The sequence below is a fragment of the Thunnus maccoyii genome, chromosome 6, assembly GCF_910596095.1.
Source record: "Thunnus maccoyii chromosome 6, fThuMac1.1, whole genome shotgun sequence".
NCBI classification, from domain to species: domain Eukaryota; kingdom Metazoa; phylum Chordata; class Actinopteri; order Scombriformes; family Scombridae; genus Thunnus; species Thunnus maccoyii.
Genome location: NC_056538.1, coordinates 20,184,230 through 20,209,724, shown reverse-complemented (window position 1 = coordinate 20,209,724; position 25,495 = coordinate 20,184,230). Strand labels below are relative to the sequence as shown.

General features: G+C 40.9%; 2 protein-coding genes across 4 annotated transcripts in view; one reads left to right on the top strand and one right to left on the bottom strand.

Moving 5' to 3' along the window:
- map3k10 (mitogen-activated protein kinase kinase kinase 10) overlaps positions 1-10,986 on the bottom strand; it is a 37,869-nt gene extending 26,883 nt beyond the window's left edge. Inside the window, exons 1-2 of one of the 2 annotated variants that reach the window (XM_042415265.1) lie at positions 10,434-10,986; positions 7,837-10,036 (exon numbers count right to left, since the gene is read on the bottom strand). In XM_042415265.1, coding sequence (XP_042271199.1) covers positions 7,837-8,824 — 988 coding nt within the window. In that variant the 5' untranslated portion in view covers positions 8,825-10,036; positions 10,434-10,986. Of the gene's footprint in view, positions 1-7,836 lie in introns of both variants that reach the window. The other variant, XM_042415264.1, reaches the window with a different exon arrangement.
- A 3,433-nt stretch (positions 10,987-14,419) lies between these two features.
- Positions 14,420-25,495, top strand: part of sipa1l3 (signal-induced proliferation-associated 1 like 3) — a 70,820-nt gene continuing 59,744 nt past the window's right edge. The window contains exon 1 of one of the 2 annotated variants that reach the window (XM_042413849.1): positions 14,420-14,631. The gene's annotated coding sequence lies outside the window, so the exon portion shown is untranslated. Of the gene's footprint in view, positions 14,637-25,495 lie in introns of both variants that reach the window. The other variant, XM_042413848.1, reaches the window with a different exon arrangement.

Sequence of the window (25,495 nt, the reverse complement as noted above, 5' to 3'; positions counted from 1 at the left end):
GCAGTTGTTATATAATTTGTAAATCTGACTTGAACTTGAAGTGTATTGGTATAATGAGCCATACAGTCACACACAGATAGTGAAAAACTGTAGCCTACAGTCCATCAAGACTGCTAGCCTTAATCTGTAGCCGGCTCACTAAGAGAAAGAAGAATGGTTTGACCTCCTCTCAAACTGGCCTTATACTTCTCCCTGTTCCTCCCCCCATCCATCTCTCCAATCCCTTTCCCATCCGAGCCTCCAGGGGTTTCTCCAGAGCCACTGCTCCTCTACCCATCCTGCCTTGCTTCCATCCATCTCTCTGCTCTGTCATTCACGGCCTACAGTCGCCTCTCGCTGCCTCTATCTCCCATCCTTCGCCCACCATCCCCCCTGCAGTGACTCCTGCCATTGTGAGCCCTGCTCTCGCTCTGTCTTGGGCTGCTGTGTGAGAATGGGGTCATTGTTGCTCTGTTGCAGCGTGTACGTGTGTGTGTGTGTGTGTGTGTGTACATGTGCCCTAGCGCCAGCATGTCCTGCTGTCCGACCTCCATACGCAGGCAGGCCTACATACTAACTGCACATGCACCAAGTTTGCAGATATGCCAGATAAAACACAGAAATTGAAAAACAGCCTTTCCTGTAATCATTCTGTTATCCAAGGGTGTAGTTTCCACTGACTGCATGTCACCTCACACTTATACAATTTGTTTGATTTACTCACAAAAATCTCTTACTAACAAAACTCTGTTGTGTCCTCTGACTGTCCAGCTGCCAAAATCCAGATAAGAGACATATGAGAGATAATAAAAAATGTTGCCCTGGCTTTTGCCTCTTAGGTAGACGTCCTAACCATTTCATTGGTGGTAGCCTAAAGAGGAAGATCTGCAGACATTACTCAGATCTAAAAAAAAAAAAGTACAGCAACATTGATTGTGAGTTTTTCAGGAAAATAAATTAATCTATATTATATTTGTACTTTTGACATTGTGTAATTATAATATCCTAAATTGGACAACAATCAAAGATAAGGCAGGAAATGACAGTGCAAAAGTAAATATGCAACCAAGCTATTCGTAAAACCATCTCTAAGTTTGTCTGCAAAGTCCTTACTAAATTCCTCCCAACTGCTAGCTAGTTTCAAACTACTGATTTATATATTTAATAGTGATTAAACCTATACATTTAAAATGCATCGCACCATTAAAACTTAAGGAACATCTTAGCTAGTAAAGACATCTGCAGCAGGATCCAATCAAAAGCCACTAACTATGTAAACCGGAAGTCATTGTAACAGTTTTAGAGGATCAAATTATATATTTAACTTCAATGCAAATCCTTTGTAAATGCTCGTGTGACCTGGTTTTATTTATATATGCATAAATGGAGAAATATATGTGCGTCATAGTTAGTAGAAGTCATGCTGTTTAGAGTGAGTAGGAAATATCTGATTATGCTAACCAGGCTGACTTTAGTCTGATGTAGTGTAACATTTTGTAATTTGAGGTATATTGTGTTGTTTTTGTAACAAAATCTTACCAGTTTACCTCATTATTTAACAGCATTTTGACCAAGTGCCAGGTCAAATCTGTCAAGTAGACTAAACTGTATATCTCTTATACTATATCAGTAACTAATAAGCTAATGCTAGCTTTTTCAGTTGGACCGTTAGCTACGTAATAATTACACCTTGCAGTTACTGGATGTAAATCTTTAGTAATGAATCTCTGCATATAAACTAGTTTGTATGGTGCAACAAATTACAGTATATTACGTTGTTACACTTTGAATTGTCAGAAGTGTTGACCATATGTCTAAACGGGTAATATATTAGCAAGCTAACATTAGCTTTTTAAGTTGGTTTCAGTAGTTTCGTAACAGTTACACCTGGCAGTTACTGGGTGTAAATATTTAGTAACGACTAATATCTACATAAGAACTAGTTTGTGTGGTGCAACCCATTGTCATTATGTAATTCTCTACTTAGTAGATAAAATTACGTTATCACAATGTCAGGTCAGATGTGTCAACCATATCTCTAAACTGGTAATATTAGCAAGCTAACGTTACCTTTTTTTGGTACAGTTAACCTGGTAGTTACTGGTGTTAATACAGCAACAACCTCACCTGTCATAACTCAGTGATCCATAAGTCTTAATAATACAATAAAACGAGGCTCTATTTGAATTTACAAACAGCTGGTGCAACCACTCCAGGTCTCTTTTAAAGGACCAGTGTGTAGGATTTAGTGGTATCTAGCAGTGAAGTTGCAGATTGCAACAAACTAAATATACCCCCCCTCACCTTCCCCTTCCAAGCATGCAGTATGTAGTAGTAAGCATACAGTGGCCATGAAACTTGCGAAAAATGCAAAAGGCCCTCTCTAGAACCAGTGTTTGGTCTGTCTGTTCTACTACTGGGCTACTATAGAAACATGGCGGCGCAACATGGCGGCCTCTGTGGAAGGGGACCCACTCCCTATGTAGATATAAAGGGCTCATTCTAACGTAACGAAAACACGATTCTTATTTTCATGGGATTACACACTTGAGTTTGAGTTGAGTTAATTCAATAATAATAAAGCAATTTAAACAGCATTTCAAATTCTATTTATTTGAATACCATCATTACCATTATTATGTAAAATATGATAAAAAGAAATCACAATTTCTGAAGCCAAACCTACAGCCTTGTATCAATAGGCAAATGATGAAAATGACGCCATATCCATACATATCATACATTCATATGAGTCAAATTCAGTCCATGAAATACTTGAACACCTCAAATTAAAAGACTCTAGTGTGATACCGGTCTCTCCCTCTCTATTTGTGCCCAGAATCCTCCTATTGCTAGCTCGCACTAGTCCAGTTAGTCACAGTCTCGCCCTCCACCACTCTGTCTCTCTGAGGGATTAGCAGCCGGCACTGGCCACCACTCTAATCCTTTCCTCATCAGACTCACTCTTATATTCTCACACACACAGCCAGACGCAGGCTTTTCCATGACAGCGACTATATGCCATATCTCACCTTGTTAATCTGTTAAGTAGCTATTACAGCACTTATGTGCAATGCTGTTGTTGATGTTGAGGTTTAGGGCTGCAACTAATGATTATTTTCATTATTGATTAATCTGTTGATTATTTTCTCGATTAACCAATTAGTCCTTCGGTCTATAAAATTTCAGAAAATGACAATAACTGTTTCCCAAAGCCCAAGATGCAACCTGAATGTCTTGTTTTGTCCCGACCAACTGTCCACAACCCCAAGATATTTAGTTTACTATCAAAGAAGACTAAAGAAAGCATAACATATTTACATTTGAGAAGCTAGAATCAGAGAATTGGGACATTTTCTTTTTAAAAAACGACTCACAACGATAAATCGATTATCAAAATAGTTGGCAACTAATCAATTATTGACTAATCATGGCAGCTCAATTGTGGTTGTAGTTTAAATCAAAATAAAAAAAAGACCAAGATCTAAGCCCCAAAAATGGTACTTTCAGTAAATTAATTTGTCTTTTCTTGCTTTATAATTTAAACTCTATGAGCTAACACCATACTTGACAAGCCTGCTTCGGAGACACAGGGCTTCCACTATTCAGATGATTGTTGACTGTGTAAACATGGCTTCAATTTGAAACTACAGCAGTCAAAACAGCAGCTAATGTCAACCTTGCTCTGTCTTTATCGTGAGTGTCTGTTATCCTCTGCATTCACAGTTAAACAGCACAGAAACCTTCATCTGGGACCATAAAACATCCATATATATTCACATTCATATGTTGCACACATTTAATAAGTGTTAAGACATCTTACCTAACAGGTGTAAGATATACACTCTGTGTATATAAATGTCCACAGAGACACACAGTTAAATTATATGTGTGTTGCTATAGTTAGCGACAGGTGATCAGCTCACCTGTATTGTTTTACTGTAACTGCAGCTGACTCAAAGCCTCTATAGAACCATGACTCTGTCTCTTCTACTGGCAGTGATAGTAAAAATTTTATTTGACAAAATAACTCAATGTACACTTACTAGCTTTTTCTGGTGCTTTTAACTGCATCTCACATCTAACGCCAAATACAATCTTTGTCTATATTTAGATTATATAAATATGTGTATATATAACATACCGTCTATTTTTAGGTCGGTAGGTTAGGTTAGGTAGGTTGCAATGACAACTGATCCAACTCCATGACAACTTAGCAAACTCTATCCACTGATGAAGACCATGACATGTGGTTAAAGGTGGGACAGTGAGTGGAGCTTGAGGGAACATTATTTTGTCAAACTGCTGTTCCCAAGGTCAAGAATGAACTTTTAAGCTCAAATGTGTGTTTTTTATTTTATTGTTACATACTTAGTATAATTGCTTATCGAGACCAAATATGGCACTTTAATTATGTTATCTTTTATTTGTGGTCCAAAAGTTCTGCAAAATAAATCTGAATCCACACTTATTGACTCAAGAATAAAAAGTTTTGAACCTTCATTAGAGTTGAGTTATAAGTGATCACTGACATGTATATACAGTAAAAGGCTGGGCAATGCCAACAAAATCAAACATTACAATATTTTCTCAACAAATATCTCAATGTCAGTAATACTAGTAATAGTAATACTACTACTGATGCTTTTAGAAGACATACATATATATACAGTGTATTTACATATAAGTAAATGTTAAAAAATGATAGTAATAGGTAATGATGGCAGATCAGATCAAATTTTTAAAAAGCTGCATTACTGATCTTTAATTTTCTTTGGATCACAAACAGATAATATTTAAGTAATATCAAGATATTATAGTAACCAAAATTAATATCTTGCCTCAGTGCTAAAACAAGTAGTCAGCTTTGATACTTAATCAATCATTTAAGTCAATTTAAAGGCAAAAATGCTGAAATGAACTGGTTCTTGCTTCTCGAATGTGAATATTTTTTGGTTTTCATATGTTTATATCATAGTACACAGAATTATCTTTGGGTTTTGGACTGCTGGTCAGACAAAACAAGCTTCTTGAATATGTCAACTTGGACTTTTTTCATCATTTTCTGACAAGACCATATGATTATTAGATTAATCTGTAAAATAATCGGCAGATTAATCAATAATGACAATCATTAGTAGCAGCCCTACTCACGTATTGATATTATGTTAATACACTGTGTCTTTAAGGTGATGAAGAGCCCTCTGAATCTTGCCACCATTTCTACTAGCTTTAATCCAATTGGGGAGGACTGGTGCCCTATGCTCTGTGAAAGTAGAGGCTGATCCAGGATCAGAGTGACAGGTAAGGCATGACCACGGGGGCAATGACCTGCCAACCCACAAACATGCTGTGACATCACTCTAAAGAGGTCATGGTAATCAGATTATCCACGTTACACAGACTCACTCACTCACTAACTCACCACTGTGGGCCCGACTGACAGCAACACTCAGCAGGTTAAAACACAAACAACACACACACAGGCACGCCTTAAAAAACTTCAACTGAGATGAGATAAATTTAGAAGAAAGCGTCCAAGTGAGCCAAAAATAAAATCCCTGTGTTGTAAACATTTTTGTAAGGCTTTAAAGACACGTTCATTAGATCAGCAGTGTCACGTTTTGCCTTGATGAATTCTTCAGAGAGCTGTGGGAGAATGAAGCGTCGGATTGTTTACTGAGCGCCGAGCCCGGCTGATGGAAGACAGAAGAGAGGCTCGGGGGCCTGAGCTGCTCTGTAACCGCGCTGATGCCAAGTGGTCGGCAGTTTGAAGAGGACACCTGAGACCAGCGCACCTGGACAATGAGCTGAGGTGTAACCCTAAACTGAGATGAACCGCTGTTTATCCCCCGCGCTCTCCTTCTCTTGTTCTTTCCCATCCGTCTCCTCTCTCGCTTCACACATCTCCGCTCTCTCTGGACCCCAAGCTTATTTTCTCTATTCTCCCAACCCTCTTCTTTTGACTCTGCACCTCTCTCCTCTGTCTCTGTCTCACTTTCCTCCCATGCTTTCCCCCCCGTGTGAGTCATCTAGTCTAATCACATACTTAACGATTAGCACCCACACTTTTTCAGCAAGATTCATCATTCAGGGGAGAGAGGGTCTAAGCCCTTACTGAGACATTCCTGCATTTCTTCAGTGGCTATTTTCACACAGACAATACTCTAAATTAGGGGCCTGACATTTTGCGCAGCAGCTGACAGCGGCTAGCAGCTGTATGACTCAGTGACACAGAAGCAGTGCCCATGTCACCATAGAAAGGCAGCGTTATGGTGTTGTTGCCAAGGCTCTGCTGTCCAATACGCATCTGATCCCCAATCGTTGCCGTCATGGAGCCACATGGATGCGTGTGTGAGTGTGAGACATGACGGAAAAGTAAGAGACTCAAGAACTGAGGGACTGAAGATTAAGGAGACATTTCGGCAGATCAGCAGCGAGTGTGTTTAAGCTACACTGTCTCCCTCTTAAAAAGGCCTTCAGTCAGCATCCTGCACACTCCACCCATATTTGTGCACTCCATCCCCCATCAGTCATGTCACTTGGGATAAACACGCACAGTCAGACCTCCACGTACACCCACACACACACAAATGCACTCAGATGCACGCTGTGTGTTATTTCTTTGATGCACCAACAACTGCAACTGCGTCTTTAAACAGCAAGTAGCACAAAGGACCAAAAATAGCACAGTGAGTTGCAGAGCAGAACTGCTCTCCTTGAGGAGGGGAGGAAAGAGAAGGAGGAGGAGGATGGAGGATGGAGAGCAGGAGGAGGTGCAGAGAGAGATGACAGGGAAAAGACGGCAAAAGGAGACCAGTTCTCCAGGACTTAGGCTTCCCCGCTGTGCTCAATTTCAAGTTTCTCATCCAGCGTCAGCACCATAATACCTCACACAGCCTATAATCATGTTTCCACAATTACATACAAGTTTATAACTGGTTTTACTTATTCGTCCCAGTGGATTTAATATAGGTCAAATCATAACATAATAGCTGTGACCACAGACTGAGCATCTACACCACAAACATATCAATATTATAAGTGGGACAAATAATCAATACAGAAATATATCATGATAAGCTCTCATGCAACTGCTTATCAATTTACTTTAAGCTACTTGAAGTTTTGCTATTTTTATTTAACATATTGGTTTTTCTGTTATTTTTTAAGTAATCTTTCTCTAGCTAAACGGTTGATATCATGTAAAGTAGATGATTGTCTTGAAATATATTATATATCACAAAATAATGCTGATACCATTGTTACTATGGGCAACATGTCGTTAAAGTATTGGCTGATTATTTCCATCCTGTGTCAGTATTGCTGTCACAATAAAGTAGGACTCATATCAGTATAATTCATCTGTCTTCAATATGTCGTTCCCGTTTTGGTCAGAAAATATACAACATACAGTATGTCTCTACAGGACGGAGTCAAGCTAGAACTGTGATTTTGTGTTTTTGATGTATTATTTTTGATTTACACATGTGCTGCCTTGAGAGACTCTTGTGCTTGAAATGTACCTGGTGTTTGACCTCAGAGGTCCTCACTGAGCCTCTCAGCTGTGAGTCAGACGATGCATAAAGAGCGGTAAGCTTGAAGGTTGAACTGAGCAAACTCCATTCACTGATGAAGGCCAAAAGGCGTGCCAGAAAGTAATAAAACATTTCCAGTAAGTGGATATGAATTTTTTTGGCAGATAAAGAGCTGTGTCTGTGTCTGGTTGCTGCTCCTTTCTGTGTTTTACATAGAAAATTGGTTTACTTTACTTTATGTACTTCACCCCCAAAAACAACTTCCCTCTTCAGTTATCATACATTCAGATGATAAGTCACACTTGTTTGCAGTACTTACTATTGCTGGACTTGAGGTCTCTGTGGATGATAGGTACAAATGCCTGGTTGTGCAGGTAGTCCATCCCTGTGGCAATCTGAACAGCCCAGTTCACCAGAACCCTCGGAGGTACCTTCTTTCCAGCCAGGGCCCGGTTCAGAGCCCCCCCTCTGGCATACTCCATCACCAAGCACAGGTTGGGCTCCCGCAGGCAGACCCCACGGAGAGCGATTATGTTGGGGTGCCGGAGCATCCAGAACAGCCTGGCCTCCTGCCGAACACTCTCTGCTGTGACGCTAATATCCTCATCAGGGTCTTGCCTGGCGGCCTTTACTGCTACTTCCTCTCGCCGCCACACTCCTTTGTATACTTTCCCAAAGCCACCAGCTCCAATCACCTCCTCCAGGAGCAGTTCAGAGAAGTCTATCTCCAAGGGGCAGTCACCCACCCCGCCTGCCACCAGCTGCTGGTAGCTGGCAGCGTCCCCCTTTGTGACATAGTTGCTTGGAAAGATACCCACCTTGTCCTGGATCTTGCCCGTCCACCAACCCTCATCCCCAGACACTTTGGAGTCTTTAGAGAGAACCTCGAGAAGGTCCCCGCGCCGCAGGGTTAACTCCTCATCTGCTGTGGCCTCATAGTCGAACACTGCCGTCCAGTAGGGGTTTGGGTTGGTGGCCCCACAGCGGTGGCCGGGGTGGGAGTCTGGGGAGCCGGAGGAGGAGATGGTGGAGGAGTTCCAGCTGCTGCCATTCTCCACCTGCACGACTGGGGCAGGACACATCGGCGGTGGAGGGGTCATATTTGGGGGCATGGAGGAGGAGGAGGTAGTAGAGGAGGGGGGGCCAGGGGGGATGAGACAAGGGGGAGGCGGGGAGCAGCAGCCCCCACAGCTGGTGCAGGACAGGGGCGCTGCTGTGCTTCTCGCTCTTCCGTATGGGTTCATGGCAGCCTGACTGCTGTTTGACGCTGTAGGCCTGCCCTCTGTCAACTCAGGCACAAAATCCATACAGGGCCCATTGACTGAGAGGAGGTGTCCTCGACCACCAGTGAGGGGGAAAGGGGATCAGAGGATCAGAGAGCTGCAACTGCTCTCCCCCATCACATCTCGCTGTTGAAACTGTGCCAAATCCTGTCACCGGTTGCTGCTGTGCTGTTGCTACGCAGTGTGTAAGTAACATGTATTCCCAAAGGCAAGTTCATTCAGGGACAGTGTACATCGGGTCAAACAATGACATTCAGCAGAGCAGATCCATGAGTTTATCCCCCCCCACCCGAAACCTAATTGATTGTTTCCACAACTGTGTCTTTTCAAAAGCTGCCACAGATTATGAATATGTGTTTATCAAAGAAACAGCAGGTGTGTTAAAATCCTTCAGAAAGACAGACGCCTTCAGTCTGATGAGTTCCTGCTCAGTGAGTGAGTTATTAAATTAAATTCAGACATTATTCCTCTCACTGGTCTCTCAATTGCTGCATACAATTAATAAAACTGTTACATACTTATTATACTACCAATTTCCTACATTGCTGTCATAATTAAGCAGAGTTCATCTAAACGTAACAAAAACAAATCTGTACTCATTATGTCCTTAGAGTTTTGAATATTTTGCCCTGATGAATAAAACATAACAAATACTGTAGTTAGTATCAGCCCATTGAGAAGTGGCTCTAAAAGCTACAGACACAACAAAGCCTAAAACACTCAGAGGTGATTGTCTGATTAATTTTAGTAGTGAATATGGGCTATTTATGCTGCCAATAAGAAACACAGTGTGTGTTTGATCTGAGTGAAATCCTCTGAGCAGGGGTCCTCATTATTTCTCATCCAGCCCAGTGTAGATGCACCTCCCCCGCCAGCCATCTCCATGAATATGGGCTGTTTTCTCTCTATATTGTGATAGGAAATATCCGTGGATATTCGCCCTACATCCCGACAAGCCGGTCCGAGCTAAATCCTGCATGCATGAGCCGGTTCAACGTCCCCGAATAGCCTTTATCAAAAAGGGCCCGTCCATTTTAAGACAGCTGGGGAATTGCGGTAACAAGCAAGAGCGGCAGGTATTCAGCTGTAAAGTGGCACCACCATGTTCAGCATCCAGCCGAGTCTGAGCACAACAAACCCGCCTCCGTCTCTGTGCAGCGGCCTGGTTCAGTCGCCTCTGCTCGGCTACATTTGTGATGGTGACGAGGGCTCGGCTGGAGAAGAAACTCTGGTTCACTGGAGAGAGAGATGGGATGCCAGCATTTATCATTATCCTGATTCCTTCTGAGCGCGCATGGTATAGTTTCAGGTGATCAATCAAACAGCCTCGTAGCGGAGGAGTGGATTATTAAATGTCCGCGACTTCTTTAAGAAAGACAGAAATCGTCGCACGGTGGCAATGAGGTGAAAAATATTATCAGCGAGGGTTTGCGTGGAGGCATTGCAGCATTACAGTATCTCTGATCCGAGTAATAATAGGCTATAATGACATTTATAGCCTAATAATAATAATAAGGTTGTTTATTATGCGCGTATGTTGAAGGTATCCAGTCCCCGCTTGCGTCTTCCGCCCCAAACAGGCTAAACAGCTTTATTTTAATACGTAAACAATTAACGTTTACTGTAACCTAACCTGGACACTGAGGGCAGCAACATCCACCGACATCATCGCATGGGCGTGTGGTTGCATCCGAGTAAGAGGTGACCATCAAGGTCCGTAACCCAATTTTAGAGACAAATTAAAAATCTCCTCGGAGTCCCTGTCGGTGCTGCTCATCCAGCTGTCCGGAGCTCCATCGTAATCAAACAGGCTTTTCCTCCAAAACGACGTGACATTTCGAGCACCGAGCTGTCAGTCTGTGGGCTGACTTTGCATCCAAATACACCGGGGTGCCGTTCACATACGTGGGAACAAGTGCCTGGCCTGTCACCGATCTACACATCACGGGGATGGTGGAAGCATGCCGGCTGCCTCCTTGCTTATCCCCATCATACGTGTGTGTAGATCAGGCTGCAGCTCGCCTGCAGGACGGATGGGAGGAAACCGCAGTCCGTCGGAGCGAGACGAGGGCTGTGCTGCTGGTGGTGTGTGTGTATGTGCTGCTGCATTGTGGGTAATGTCGTTTTTCACGGATCTCCCGCTGACCTACATCATTCTGACAGCTTACATACTTAAATAACTCACAATCAGGGGCGGATTTTACCATCAGGGAAGGTAGGCACCTGCCTGGGGCCCCAAATTAAAAGGGTCTTAAACAGCTATAGATTTATTATGATGTTTAGATATGAAAAAATGTTGAATTATGTTACTATTTTAACTCTTTGTACCCAGAAATTACCCAGAAAGGCCCCCAAAGCATTAAAAAAAATATGCAACTGTATACTTCTTCTTCAGAGGAAAACACTGTACCACTACATTTACCTGACAATTCAGATTTTACTTAAATTATATAGATATAATAAAATATGGTGCCTTATTAATCAAACTATTCAGCATAATATAAGAATTAAAAGCTCCACCTTGAATACAAGTTAAGTACATTTAAGTACATTGTGCTGATAATACCTCTCTTTCACACTTCACTTTTCAGTGAAAATTTGAATGCAGGACTTTAACAGTAATTTTATTGTGCAGTGTTCATAGTTTTACATAAGGGAAATGTTCTTAGTACTTCTACCACTGCCAATAGAGACAAGAGTTTACAGAGACAGAGACAGAGTTTGCCTGGGGCCCCCAAAACACTAAATCCACCCCTGCTCACAATATTACAATAATAAAGAAAATCTTGTTAAGTTAATATACTCTAAACTAGCGTCCTGTCACATGAAGGAAATCATCTTTATGACAATACTAATCTTACTCATAGTGATAATGTGATGTAATACAATGCAGTATAATGTAATGCAACAATAAATTTATTTTGACTTTAAAGTCGTCTTCTTGTTTCCTTATCCTAAAGTTCAGCAGAGGTCAAAGGTCAGCTGAAGACCAACAGTCCCAGAGCTGCCAGGGATTCATTCTGTTGCTCAAGAACACTTCAGTAGAAAGGATGCATACTAACAGTGAGGCTTTAACCAAGCTCATATAGTTAAAGAAGAGTGAATCTATTATCTTCTTTAAAGAAATTACTATACTGACAGGAACTGACTTCCAAGACTAGAATTAACACATACATGCCTAGAAAAAAACATTCATTTGTTTGTTTTACTGCAAAGAGAGCATATAGTTGATAAAATAACTGCATTGTTTTCTTGATATTGCTAAAGTGTGGATACACCAAGAGTCCATTCTTCATGTTCTGTGCTCCATGTTTTTATACATATAAAACACAGACACAAGAAAGAAGAAGCTGGAGTTTGTACACGTAATTAAAACTAACAAACTACTAAAGCGACCAGCTGAACAATAACTGTTATTTTCTGTGAAAAAAACATAACATTTGTCTAACAATTTACAGTACAGTAGCAGTAGTCACTTCTTTTACTTTTTAAGTTATACTGACCCCTGGTGTCTAATGACTGAAACACAAAGTCTTTGCTAGTGGTTCACCGTCCTCTTCAGTTTTTTTTTTTTTAGATAATAGAGGAAAAACAACAGTCAGGTGCCCAAATCAAAACTGAAATAAGTTTTTCTTGCCATAATTATTCCTCCTGTTCATTATCCCTTCATAACGCACTTACAATGTAAGTTATGGGGGACAAAATCCACAGTCCTCCTTCTGTGCAAAAATGTATTTAAAAGCTTATCTGAAGCTAATATGAAGCTTCAGTTGTACAAATGAGTCAAATCAAGTAGATATCTTTCAATGTTACAGTCTTTTTAGTGACAACATCCCTCTTTTTGTTACTATACTTCCACCGCAGCTCAACAAGGAAACACTGTCTGAGGAAATACAAAGAGGGAATTTGATGCTGAGCCGAATTTATGATTGAAATTAGTGCAGGCACCTTGTTCCTTCTTTCTCTATCATTGCTTTGCTGTTGACCAGGGCCACGGATCAGATACATTTGCAGGATTTGTACAACATTTTCCATATAATATGTCCACAGAGGAAGCCTACAGTGTAATGCACTAAAATGAACAAATTGTTGCCTTTTACTCTACCTGTGCAGGCCACAATACAGTATGTTCAGATTGTAATGGATCGACTTATGAAATGAAAGCTTTATCAGGAACTCTCTGGAAAAAAAATCAGCCCATTGATGTGTTCCAGGTTTTCCGTGCTCATCATCAGACAGTGCAGTTGTCTCTTTAAGCTACCTGTGCAACTGATGTCATTCAAAAGTGAAAGAGGGAAAAGGTAGACATGTAACATTGTGTATAACTTTGTCAGTATTGTATGTAATTTCATTTTATTTGCTTTATTTAACCAGGCAGGTAAACTGTGGCTTTTTTGTAAAGATGGTCTTTAAACATCAATTTGACCTCATAATTATTTGATAGAGACAGTAGTGTAGTACTATTATTAACGTTTCAATGCCCTTCTTGAACGTTTAGCCTTTCATAAAACTCACACTGTACCAAGCTACATGGTTGTAAATCCCCTCTGTGGTTTTTTTCTGTTGACATGTTTACAAAGGCAGACAATGTAAATCAACAAAAGATAGAGACTGTAGCGGAACATTAATTTGCATGAATTTTCATAACTTTTCATCTTTATCTTTTATTTTCTTGAGATTACTTTTGTCACTTGTGTTTTTCCGGTCGGTTCTCAGGGTATTTCAATGATTTCAAGGATTCAAGGACACTTATTGTCACCTCAACACAGATACATTTATACTTTTCAGTGTAAAATGCTACCTATGAAGAAATGAAATTGCATTTCCTGGGCTTGGTGAAAAGGTAGCATAATTGCACAGGTATTAAAAGAATTTAGAAGAATTAAAATTAAGGTTAGAAAAATAGAAAAAATATTTTAAAAATAGAGAATCTAATGTGCAAGGTTGAATTGCTACAGGCATTAAAAAAACCTGTAGCAGCATTCATGAGCATAGATTGTGCAAAAGATATATATAGATAAATCTGACTAATATTCTACAGTTCAGAAATACAGAATAGAAAAAATATTAAAAAGTTGATTAAAGTGAAAATTATGATACTGATTGAACACTGGGTTTAGGAGTAAAATTGAGTCATTCATGTTGATGTTATTTAACAATGAATAAAACGTTTAAACAGTTTTTAAAGCTATTAGAATACATTTGTGAAACACTCCCTGTCTGATATGTCAGAGGCTGAAGAGGATTGATTATGTTTAGCAACCACAAGGTTGTGCTATTCACTCATTTGTGAGCAATGCATAATCAACATCAGAATCAGGATCATCTTTATTGGCCAAGTATTGTTTATGCATACAAGGAATTTGACTTTATTAGTGGCTCTCAATGTACTTACACAAAATAACAACACAACAGATTTCAGAAATATACACAAATAATGAATATATACAGGTGAACACTTGATCATGCAACATGATTAATACGCAGAGTGCTTCTCTAGTGTTATTCCTGGATGGTTTACACACAGATGTTACTTCCCGTGCTTTTAATACACCCAGTAAAACACAATTACACTTACAGATTGTCATTGAAACTAAAGTCCACAGTCCCAGTTGTGCTGTGCTGCCCTCTGTCTGTTACTATCAGTAGGTTGCGCCAACCGCAGCTGCGCATGCGCAGTGAGTGTGCGGGGCGCAGCGGTTGAGCATTCTTGGCAACGTCTCTCTCGGTGAACAGGCAGTCGACCGTCGGCCAACGAGTGTTTCCACAATGTCTGGAGAATTATTTTAAGGGAATAGGAGCTGAGCGGAAAAACACCGGAGCAGCGTCGGGTAAGGTGTGTTCTCTTTTCGTTTTTCTCTGAGTAGTTTTCAGCTGAACAGTGCGGGATATTCAAAAGCGCTGAAAAGTGACGAGTGAACTAAACGTTAGCGAGCAAACACCGAGAAGCAGCCCGAGCCGACCAACTTCAGTCAATGCAGAGAGCAGCTCGTTACTACGGATCAGCCTGAAGCCTTTTCCACCGGCTCTGTGCTCCATCTCCACCTCCAGCCATTCAAACGAGGAGATGTATAATCTGAAATACGCCGCAACTCGCAAAAATCTATTAACTACAAAATATTCTACTACCTCCCTAATCATTAGGGTTCCAGTGCGCATGCTCGTATTTCTATGCAGACTTCGGATTTGTAGTTTTTTCGTACCTGAGTTAATCACAGTTGTGAGGGCCAAGAGAAAACGGCTAAAACTACAAGTTCCAGACAATGGGAGCTTTGTTTGGGAGCGGAGCTAGCCAGCTAGTTAGCCTGGACGAGCTTTGAATTTCGAGTAGTTGTGCTGCAATCGGAAGTTGCCGTGGCTGGAGATTTGTTTCAGGAGGAGCTGAATGGGAGAATATCTTGGCTGCGCGTAGTTTGTAGTAGCGCTGTTGCTGATTCAGGAATAAATGACTTGCCGCGAATGGTTAGATTGTGCAACATGTTTTAATTGTGGTGATTAAAAAAGAAGGATTGACTGTGCTTTTGCGTGTTTACACATGCACACTGTTCAGCTGTCAAGAGATGCGTGCAATGTGCGCAGGATTTTTGCAGGCGCAGAGTAGATGTAGGTGTATGTGCGTGTTTGTGCAGTCGAGTGTGTAACGTTATACTGAATGGGGAGGTGATGATGATGATGCCTCGGGGTGTCGTCTCCCTTTCATAGAGATCCCCCGTGTTGCTGCCGTATTCCCCAACACTCAGGAAATGACACGTCGAGTATCAGCATGATGGATCGGGTCGTGCAAGAGCAGCAGAGCATGGCAGCACTCCACATATTCTGGGCATCATTTACTCTGGTTGCCTCCAAGCTGGAACTAATGGAATAATTATAACTGGGGAAAATCAGAGTATGGTGTTGAAGTGTCCTAACCTGCTTATCCTGCTGCTTTTTTTTCTTTATAGATGTTAAAAGGTCATGTTGGTGTGTTTACCCGCCTGTAACATCACAAGTGGACAGTTAAGCACTTTAGCTCATTTGTGTCACATTTATCTTAGTTTGCTGTGCATTGGGGAAATCCTGCATTTCGTCTTTCAGATGTAGAGGAAATCAGATTTGAATGCAGTCAATACAGTTCTGAACTGTAAAGTTTATGCTGAATAATAATTACATGGTTCTCCATATTGTAAATCCAGCCTACTTTGATCAAAGCCTGTACACCAGACTGACTGAGCGAGTTGTACAATGCTCTCCGTTTATAGTCTCCATGAAGAAATTTCCATCTTTTCCATGGATGTTTGAAAACGTTGCATATTAAAAAACAAAATGAAGCAGGCTAGCTATTTATGGGCCATGAACATATCATTCTGACCACGTCCAGTGTTTGACACTCCCTCCATTTGCGCTGAAAATCCAAACCATGAAACATTCATTGGATAAGTTTCAACTCATGGACACTTGAATCAGACACACTTTTATTACAGTTTAAGATAGCCTCTGTCCACAAGGCTCACTTTATCTCCTGCTTTACTGTCTTCTTTTGTAACTCCCCACCTGTCTGCCAAAGCAAAAATTCCATACATTGATTGCTAGTGAAAAAAAGCTGAAATAGATTTGTAGTTCAGCACAGTGTATTACATCAGTGAGTGCAGCAGCATGTCCCTGCAAGCTGTTTGTGATGGATTTATTGAAAGCAAGAGATGAAGCAAACATGCAGAATGTAGTAGGAGTTTTAGACTGTGGTGTAGACACATTGGTGCAATTATAACCTTCAAATGCAATAATTACGATCAAGAAAATGTATTGTTTATGTCCGTAAATCCAGTATCGTGTGACCTTTTATACAATCGGATGTGATGCTTCCAAAGTTATGTTGTAGTAGACCTTTTTCACTTGTCAAGGTGTTACTAATAACATTAACATGCCTGACACAGAAGCAGCTAAGTGGAATTCAGCCATCATTAAATATATTATTATGCTCTTCCTACTGTTACATGTGAAAGTGTCTTCAGGAAAAAAGCCTGCAGGGTTTGTTGACATTAAACGCATCTAGGGCCAACAATAATAGAGCCCTTTAATATTTAATCAAATATTTGTTTTAAATAGTGTTTTACTTTCAGTATCGCATTCTTTATTCTTAAAGTTCTGCTATTAACATTGCAGCAAAATTCAGTACAGTTTAGCCTGAACAGAGGTTACTTTGTCTGTGCTTTACATTTCCGCTATGTAGCGTGTTTAAGTGACAAACGCTTTCCCAAATGCCGTACTGTTCTCCAATTTCTACAGTTTGGGTCACATGAATTGAATTAAAATCTGTACAGTACATCTCTTAAGTCACTCTTCTACACCCCCATGCTGAAAAAAGGGAAGGATGGACAAAATTGAAGTTATGTACAATATGAACTCTTAGAGCAACAAGATCAAAACTTTGAAGACATTAGCGCTGCAACAATTTGTCGATTAAATTAGTAGTTGATTGACAAATTGTCTGCAGCTGTTTTGATAGTCAATTAATCCCCAGTTCCAGTCAGTCATTTGTGAAGATCTGCTGTTATTTTTAGTCTTATGTGACAATAAATCGAATATCTCTGGATTTTGGACTGTTGGTCGAACAAACCAAGTTATCTGCCGTCGATTATTCAAGAAAATAATCTGCAGATTAATCGATAATGAAAACAATTGTTAGTTTCAGCTCTAGAGGACATGTCACTTTGATATTTGTTGTGTCAAAAATGTTCAAATAATACAAATTATTATGGTTTGAAACTTCACCTTTTACAATCAAAACTTGTGGGGGATACTGTAAGAGATCATAAATATCATACATACTTTAGATTCTGCACAATGGGTTCTGCTGCCAATACCACATGATTTTGAAAAGTCCTCCTACATCCAACATGTCTGTATAAGAATGTGTGTGGTTGTATTTTCCAACAATATCATGTTATCCATCCTAATCTGTGCTCATTTCATAACTTTGGACCCACGTCACATAGTTAGAAAGCACCTCCGGCAGTCAGCTTGTCGTTGACTCCACCGGGCACCAGATAACAATTGCGTACAGTCTCGGATCTTGAGGAACATCTATTTTCTGCTACTTATTTTGGCGTTTCATTGCAAACAGCTGCAGGAACAAAAGATCCTGTCTTCAAAGGGAGCTGAATCTGGGCCACCTGAGTTATTTCGCCTGTAAACATAATGTTGAATCACCTCGTCCTATCTCGGCAGAGGTGATTCATCAGTTGTTGATTTATCTTTTCTTCTTGAAAAGGGGTTTAAGTAACTCATACACAGGCATGCAGTCATATTCATCTTTTGGGTGAACAATAAAATCTTTCCATGGGGGTCTCTTGTGATGTTTTTTGTTAAGGCAGCAAAGTCTGTGTTTTGGCACCAGCTTCAGGTAGAGCTCTCCTTTCCCGACCGCGACACCTTGGCAGCCCTCCTGCTGTTTGTAATTCTAGAACGAGAAGTTCCTTGCCAGGTTTCTGTTTAATCCTTGGAGGCGTCTTAGTTAAATAAAGGTTAATAGAAATGAACAATTGCGTGTCTTCTCACAGTGTGTGCAAAAAACACACACGCACTAATGCATTTCAAACGACATCCATCACAATTATTGGTGTATTCTGAGAGGGGGGAAGACACCTGAGGCTAAGGATGCCATCTGGTCTATGTCACGGTGCATAATGACAGCTACGTGTGTGTCTACGCATATATATGTGTGCTTTTGAGAGGACTAAACGTAAACGTATTATCCTGAACTTGAGCTTATAGAGCCCAGCCATCGTCAGCTGCTGTGTCTGCTACAGATCAGAGCCATTCATTTCTTACTGGAGCACATTAGAAACTGTTCTGGCTATGTTTGATGCTGGCTCATGCGGTTGTGTTATAGTCCTTTTAAAAAACACAGTGATGCAGTTTTAATCAATGTTGGCAGTTAATCTGAATGGGTCACCACATGTCATCACACCTGGCATCACAGCCTCCTTTCAACCACGTTTGAATGCAGCTTGGACATTAATTGGCCGTGGTGGACAGATGTTATTTAATGTTTCTTTTTTGTGATAATTTTTACTATTACTTTATAACAAACAGATCAAATCTGTGTCCTCCACTTCCAATATTGTGGTGACCAAACCCTCCCTATACCCGTCAGGAAATCTCCAAATTATGGTCTTACAGCACACATAGTTATTTAAGACTGAAACAAAATAGATAAAGACCCCAAAACTCATTCCTCATTCACATAAATCAACGTTTGTTTATGTTTAAACTAGCCTAAATCTTACTGACTGGCTTGTCTAACGAGAGAGACAGAGAGGGAACAGGACAGAGACTGAGAGCACATTGTGTGGGCGAGAGCGAGAGAGCTGGAAATGACATTTGATAATTATGTAATGTCGTGTAGTTCTATGTAATTCTGTGGTTTAGCATTCATATGCTTGGAACTACAGTGTAAGAGTACAGCCGACTAAACAGTGGTGTCCTCAAATATGTGAAAAATATCTCTGCCCACCAGAATGAGGTGCTTACTTCTGTATACTTCCTTATAGATGCTTATATATAAATAGATTCTGGGTTATCTTATGTATATAGATAAACTATTGAATATTTGACCCGGTATATATGTGTGTATGTATACAGCAGTCTCGTGTGAATGGGTAAAAACTGGTTAAGCATCTGCTGTATGAAAGGAGTATTAGTCAGAGTGCAGGTGTACAATTTGAGATGAAATAGCATTAGACCACCAACAGCATTGCCGCCTCCTGTCCCCACTCTCTTTGATGTATTTGCCTCCCCTGAGGGTCTAATCCATAAGTCACCATGCATGACGATGTCAAGAGGTCAGAGATTTACAGAAGGAGGAGCACACCATGTTTCCCGAAATGAGTCTGTGCTTTATCGCCTTCAGTGCAGCTATAAAACGTTCGCTAGGTAGGCAGTTGATCTATCAAGCCTGCCTGCCGCCTATTTCTTCCTCTTCTCACTCCCTCAGAGGTCAAATTCCCTCAAGGTGTTGTTTACCAATCTGTGGCTTCTTCTCAGGGAAGAGGATGAATCAGAGAATCACAGCCCCGCGTGTAAATGTCCAAAATGCGCTTGCATTCAGCTGACTGTGCTCACGGCGTGCCCTTTCTATCTTATACTTCAAAGAAAAGAGAGGATGGTGTCTTCTCAGTTTGGATATATAAGACTGAATGGATCTCCCAGGCGTAGCAGAGGCTACGTCCCAGGCTGCATCTTTCTTCTCTTGACTCCTCTGCTCTGGGTATGTTAGACTGGGGTAAATATAGCCTGTTGGTTTTAGCTAGAGGATAAACACAGATGTTGAGGAGGCCTTTCTTGCCACAGGACGGCCTGCATCCTCCCCCTGGTCAGCGTTGTTAGCAGAGGGAGAGAGTGAGAGGGAATGCCCCGCCATCCATCCACACACTTAAACGGGGTTACTGGAGTTAATACTAGGCTTTTGGCAGGGTTATAGGAGATGTATACAATGGCTACAAAGCATTTAGACAGCCTGACAAAGTGCTGTACATAAAAAGTGATTTACACAGACCTATATATGGCTGTCCATTTAACAATTTAAAGTGGAGGCCTCTCTACAGATTCACAAATGGATGTCCACTTAAGAAAGAGCCTGTACTTCGCCCGGGCAGGTGGTGAGTTTAAACCTGGACCTACTTTTATTGAAACAAGGGATGGCTTGAAGAACATTTTCACAGACAGAACTGCTGGAAAACTTGATGTGACTGTTTGAGTTATATCTGCATTCTCACACTGAATCTAAGGCCGTGAGGGGTTTGATTCGCTGCAATAACTTGCTATAGGCCGGCTCAGTCCCTGAGCAGTGCTGGATATGCTCATCTCCACAACATTAAGGGCTCTTATCTGTTACTCTTCCCCTTTTATAATGTCTCTCTCTAGCCTATACGCCTCTTTCAAAAGGGGATGATGATGTTAAATGGTGTTTCAGAGCTGTGCTGTAAGAGACGCCTGATGATAGAAGCACAAATCATGCATTCGATCTCGAGGGAACAGGCTTTGTTCTAGAGACTTCCAAAGCATTCAGACACACATCCATTAATATGAATTGTTATGTGGCTGAGGGGGGCAGGCGCCACCTTTCTCTGTTTAATGTCTTCTTTGCCTTTATCCCTCCTACTTCTTGTTTCTTCTGTCTTGGGAGTTGCTGCTGTAAGGAGAAGAGCGTGTTGTTACACCTGCTTCATATATGTCCCTAACTGAGGCTTCACACATGGGGCCTTGGCTGACAGGTGGTGTGTGTGTGTGTGTGTGTGTGTGTGTGTGTGTGTGTGTGTGTGTGTGTGTGTGTGTGTGTGTGTGTGTGTGTGTGTGTGTGTGTGTGTTTTCACAAAGAGCTCTGTCATATGTCATATGGCAGAAATGTTCTGGAAAGAGGAAATCCTGCATGACGGGATAAAGAAACAGCTGATTCTGTCTCCATCTGTTTTTATGGAGTGAGGCGGAGTGAATTAACTTTGTGTGCCCCACGCACACACACACACACACACACACACACACACACACACACACACACACACACACACACACACACACACACACAGGCTTGACCATCACACACCTGTCAAGGCATAAGCTCACTCGCTATCTGTTTTAGTCTGAACAGCAGCAAAGAATCTTAAAGCTGTGTTACAGTTACAGTTGATTTATCGCTTCAGTCATTTTTCAAGCAAAAACAAAGACAATTCTCTTGTACCAGCTTCTCAAGTGTGACGAATTGCTGCTTTTTTGTCATGCATCACTGTAAACTTAATATCTTTCAGTTTCAGATGCAGATGAGACAAAATAATCTTTAGTTGTAGTTGTAGTTACTTTGACCATCTGATTGCTGTAAGGCTACGATCAGCGATTATTTTCATTATCAATCTGTCAATTCTTTTTACAGTTATTCTTTTGCTCTATTATATATAAATTGCCCACAGAGCCCAAGTTGCCATCTTGAAATTGCTTGTTTTGTCCAACAAGCAATCCAAAACCCAAAAGTATTCAGTTTACAGTATGACAAAGAAAGCTTTAAATCACCATACTGGATAATTTTTGAGATATTTGCTTGAAAAAATACTATAATTGTTGTGCTGTTATGAAAATATTATTGCTATTAAGTCAGAGTCTAAGTTAAAAGGATGCCTGAAGTCAGCTATCAAGAATTTTAAGTTTAAAAGGTGTTCATCCCGGTCAGCAGCCTGAATCACCGGATCAGCAAAGGGTTGTCATGATCCAGCCCACTACTTCCGGACAATGACTCATTTCTTCATCATGAAAGATATGTGCGTGTGTATGACCACATTTTTGTTTCTTGCTCGTTTCTTGCCATAGAGCCATAAAAGCATCTTTGTAGCCCCCCAGACACCTCATGTGAAATTCCATCTGTATTTTATTTGGAGGAGATTGCCCGCCCCTTTGCTCACTCTGGTCCTCAGTGCTGGCTTTTGGAGGTCACGCTGTCGGACAGCGAGTGTGTGTGTGTGTGTGTGTGTGTGTGTGTGTGTGTGTGTGTGTGTGTGTGTGTGTGTGTGTGTGTGTGTGTGTGTGTGTGTGTGTGTACTGTGGAGGATGCTAGTGTGTGGCGGAGATGAGTGTTGTGTAGTGAATCAGACACCAGGCATCAGGGAGAGAAATGGACTAAGACTGCAGAGATTACTCATGTCCAGTTCACAGGACATGAGTAAAACATTCCTGTAAAACTCAGAAATTGTCTCTGGTATGCAGCTGATATCCTGGACTGATTCTTTGCCAATTCATTGTTGAGATACTTCAGGATTAGAGCATCTTTTCAGTTTCAGGAGAGGAACTGTGCTGCTTTCAACTATAGGCTGAAAAGAAACTGTTGGAGAAAAGGGCGTAACACCAGACACCATCAGGAAATGTGTAGATCGATTTGCATGTTTCTCCCTTCCTCTGTCATTCAGAGTGCTTTGCTTTCAGTGACCTGCACGTCCTTTACTAACCAAGCACACACGCACACACACACAGAGCCTCATGCATTTGTGTGGTTATGTGTCTGGTGGGAACGGGTGAGTTTTAAAGATGTTTTTAGTTATTTGTCTCAATGTGAGATGTTTTATGAAACTACAAAAATCTGTGTTTCTTTCTTTTCCCTCATTTTGTGGTATGTGTTCAGAGAGGCATGCATACATGCATATGGTCCCTCCCTCCCTCTGCCTCTTCACAGCTAAGATCTCAGGCTATGACTGCTGACTGTGGAGCCATTGTTTTAATGCTAATTGAGTATAACATGTGGTCATTCCATGAATGCCTCTTGGCCCATTTTATGGTACTGTATCAAAATGTGAATTTTTTTCCTCCTCATTTCCAAATCAGATTTGATACCGAGATGGAGGCTATTTAATGCGCTATTTCCTCACAAGTTCATTTGGTCTGCTCTGCACAGAAAGGGTATGGTATGCTAATGTGTTTATGCTGTCGCTAAGGCAGGGTAGTGCAGATAATATGTTAGGTATGCTCTATGAGTGGGACGTAAGGGGATTTCTGAGAAACATATACAACTGTTTTGCTTTGGCGCTTTTTAAAATCCTACTGAGTATATAATCCACTGTGTGTGAGTGCGTGTATGTGTGTGCATCTGTGTACGTACACAATGGTTGTACAAGTAGAAATTATTATTCAATATTTTGGAATTACTTATTTGTGTTTCTTGTCGATCTGTCGTCAGATACTCAAGCTCATTACCTCCCGTGAGCATTGAGGCCACTACACACAGACATTGTTTCTAAGAAAGTTAGGGGTGTAACGGTACGTGTATTCATCCTGAACCGTCACGGTACGGACGTTATGGTTCAGTGCATGCAGTCGTATGAAGAATATGCTCTGTGACCCATATAATTACTGTCAAAATATTTTAATAATCCATTTAGGCCGACATGCGGAACAATAATTCTAGAGCGTGAGTTCCACCCAGAACATATTGGCAGTGCAGCACTTAGCTATAGCATGCTCATGGATGCACACGAGTAGCCTGGTTATCCTGGTTACCCTGGTTACCCTGTAAGTGTTGCTGCCGTTAGATTGACAAACAAGAGACTCATAACTAGTGATGAGATGAATCACAATCTATGAAGGATGATTTGAGTAGTAGATCCATGAATTTGAAAGCTTGTCAAATTCCAAAACACTGCACAGCGTTTTTTAATACTACGAGGAAGGATTTGATAACTCTGGAAAGTTATCCTGGTGACAAACATTTTATCATCCGTGCAATCACAAGTTAAATAGCATGATTAACCTGTTCATGTTACAAAATAATCTACTAGGAAGGTGCATGTTTTTGTTGGCCAGCAACGCAGCACCTTATCAGATGATGATGCATTGCTTTGCTGCAAAAGATGAGCCAGGTTCAAATTTTTTGTCAAATGATCCTGTGTTTTTTTTTCTTGCCATTGCCATGTGTTGGCACCTGTGCTGTGCAGCACAAGTCTCGCAAACTTTCAAAACAAATACTAAAATGTAGCTTGGTGTGAGTAGAAGTGTAATTTAAATACAATGATAGGTAACCCAACAACCATAGAAAAGGAATTACAGTTATCTTCTGGTTGTATTCTGGCTGTTTTGAAAGAATTTTAAGTGTGAAAATGAAGTGTGTATGAAGGATTTTGTAGGCAGGTAACTTCAGATATCCTGCTCCAATGTGTTTGTCGTTCATCTAAAATAGATGCTTTAGTATTGGCTATCTTCAGTGTACCATTTCAACAGTTCAACATGTAATGATAAACATGTTGATTCAACACTGGATTAATTTGAGCTGAATTTTATATTTTTTATAAAATTCAGCTCAAATTAATCCAGTGTTTAGTCACACTAAGCAGTTATCTTTAAAACAGTTCAAAAGCATTTTGTACATTTATTGGAGGACAAGAAAAGTAGTATTGAGAGGGAAACTATGGTGTAATGCTCCATTTCTGCATGGGGTCAGTTCATCCAGCACAACCCACACAATCTTATCTTGTTTTAGCTTTTGTGCTGTTGTTGGTTAAATCTTATGTTTTAGCGTATTATCTAATGTTTGCAGCCTCAGCACAGACATTTCTTGAACTACTACATGTGCAAACTTGTATGCCTTCCAGTACCGTTTATTTATGTGCCTGATTAAATTAGAAGTATTGTAATAAGCTCTGCTGATGCCACCCTTTGAAACACTTTCATTGTGTAACACTCGACTCGACTGTTTTTAGTCTCCAGTTTGAAGTAAATCCACACTGCAGACTTGGCTGCTGCCAAGTGGCTTTCAGATCATGCACTCACTTGCTGAAAGTGATGGGTATACTTGTTTATGGTAAGAATTATTTTGTTTCATCAGAGGTTTAAACACACAAGCCGCAGCTGAAATAGTGCATTTGAATTTGCCAGGATTCGTTACCAATGTAATAATTTGTTGCAGCCCGAACCAGTGATAAAAACTGCAGTTTTTTCCCATCAACTCGTGTGTGTGTGTGTGTGAGCCTTCGTGTTTGTGTTTTTCATGTCCAGAGTGTGTGCAGCGGTGACAGCCTCGTTAACCGTCCCATAGGAGTAGGCTAGAGAGCTGTGGAGGGGAGAAGGAAGTGACAGAAGTTTGGGTGTTTCTCAACACAACAGTGGAGCCTGTTATCATCGTGGGAGAAGAGGAGACGGATGAGCTGATAAATGGCTTGACAGGGGAGGAGGGATAGGAGGACACAC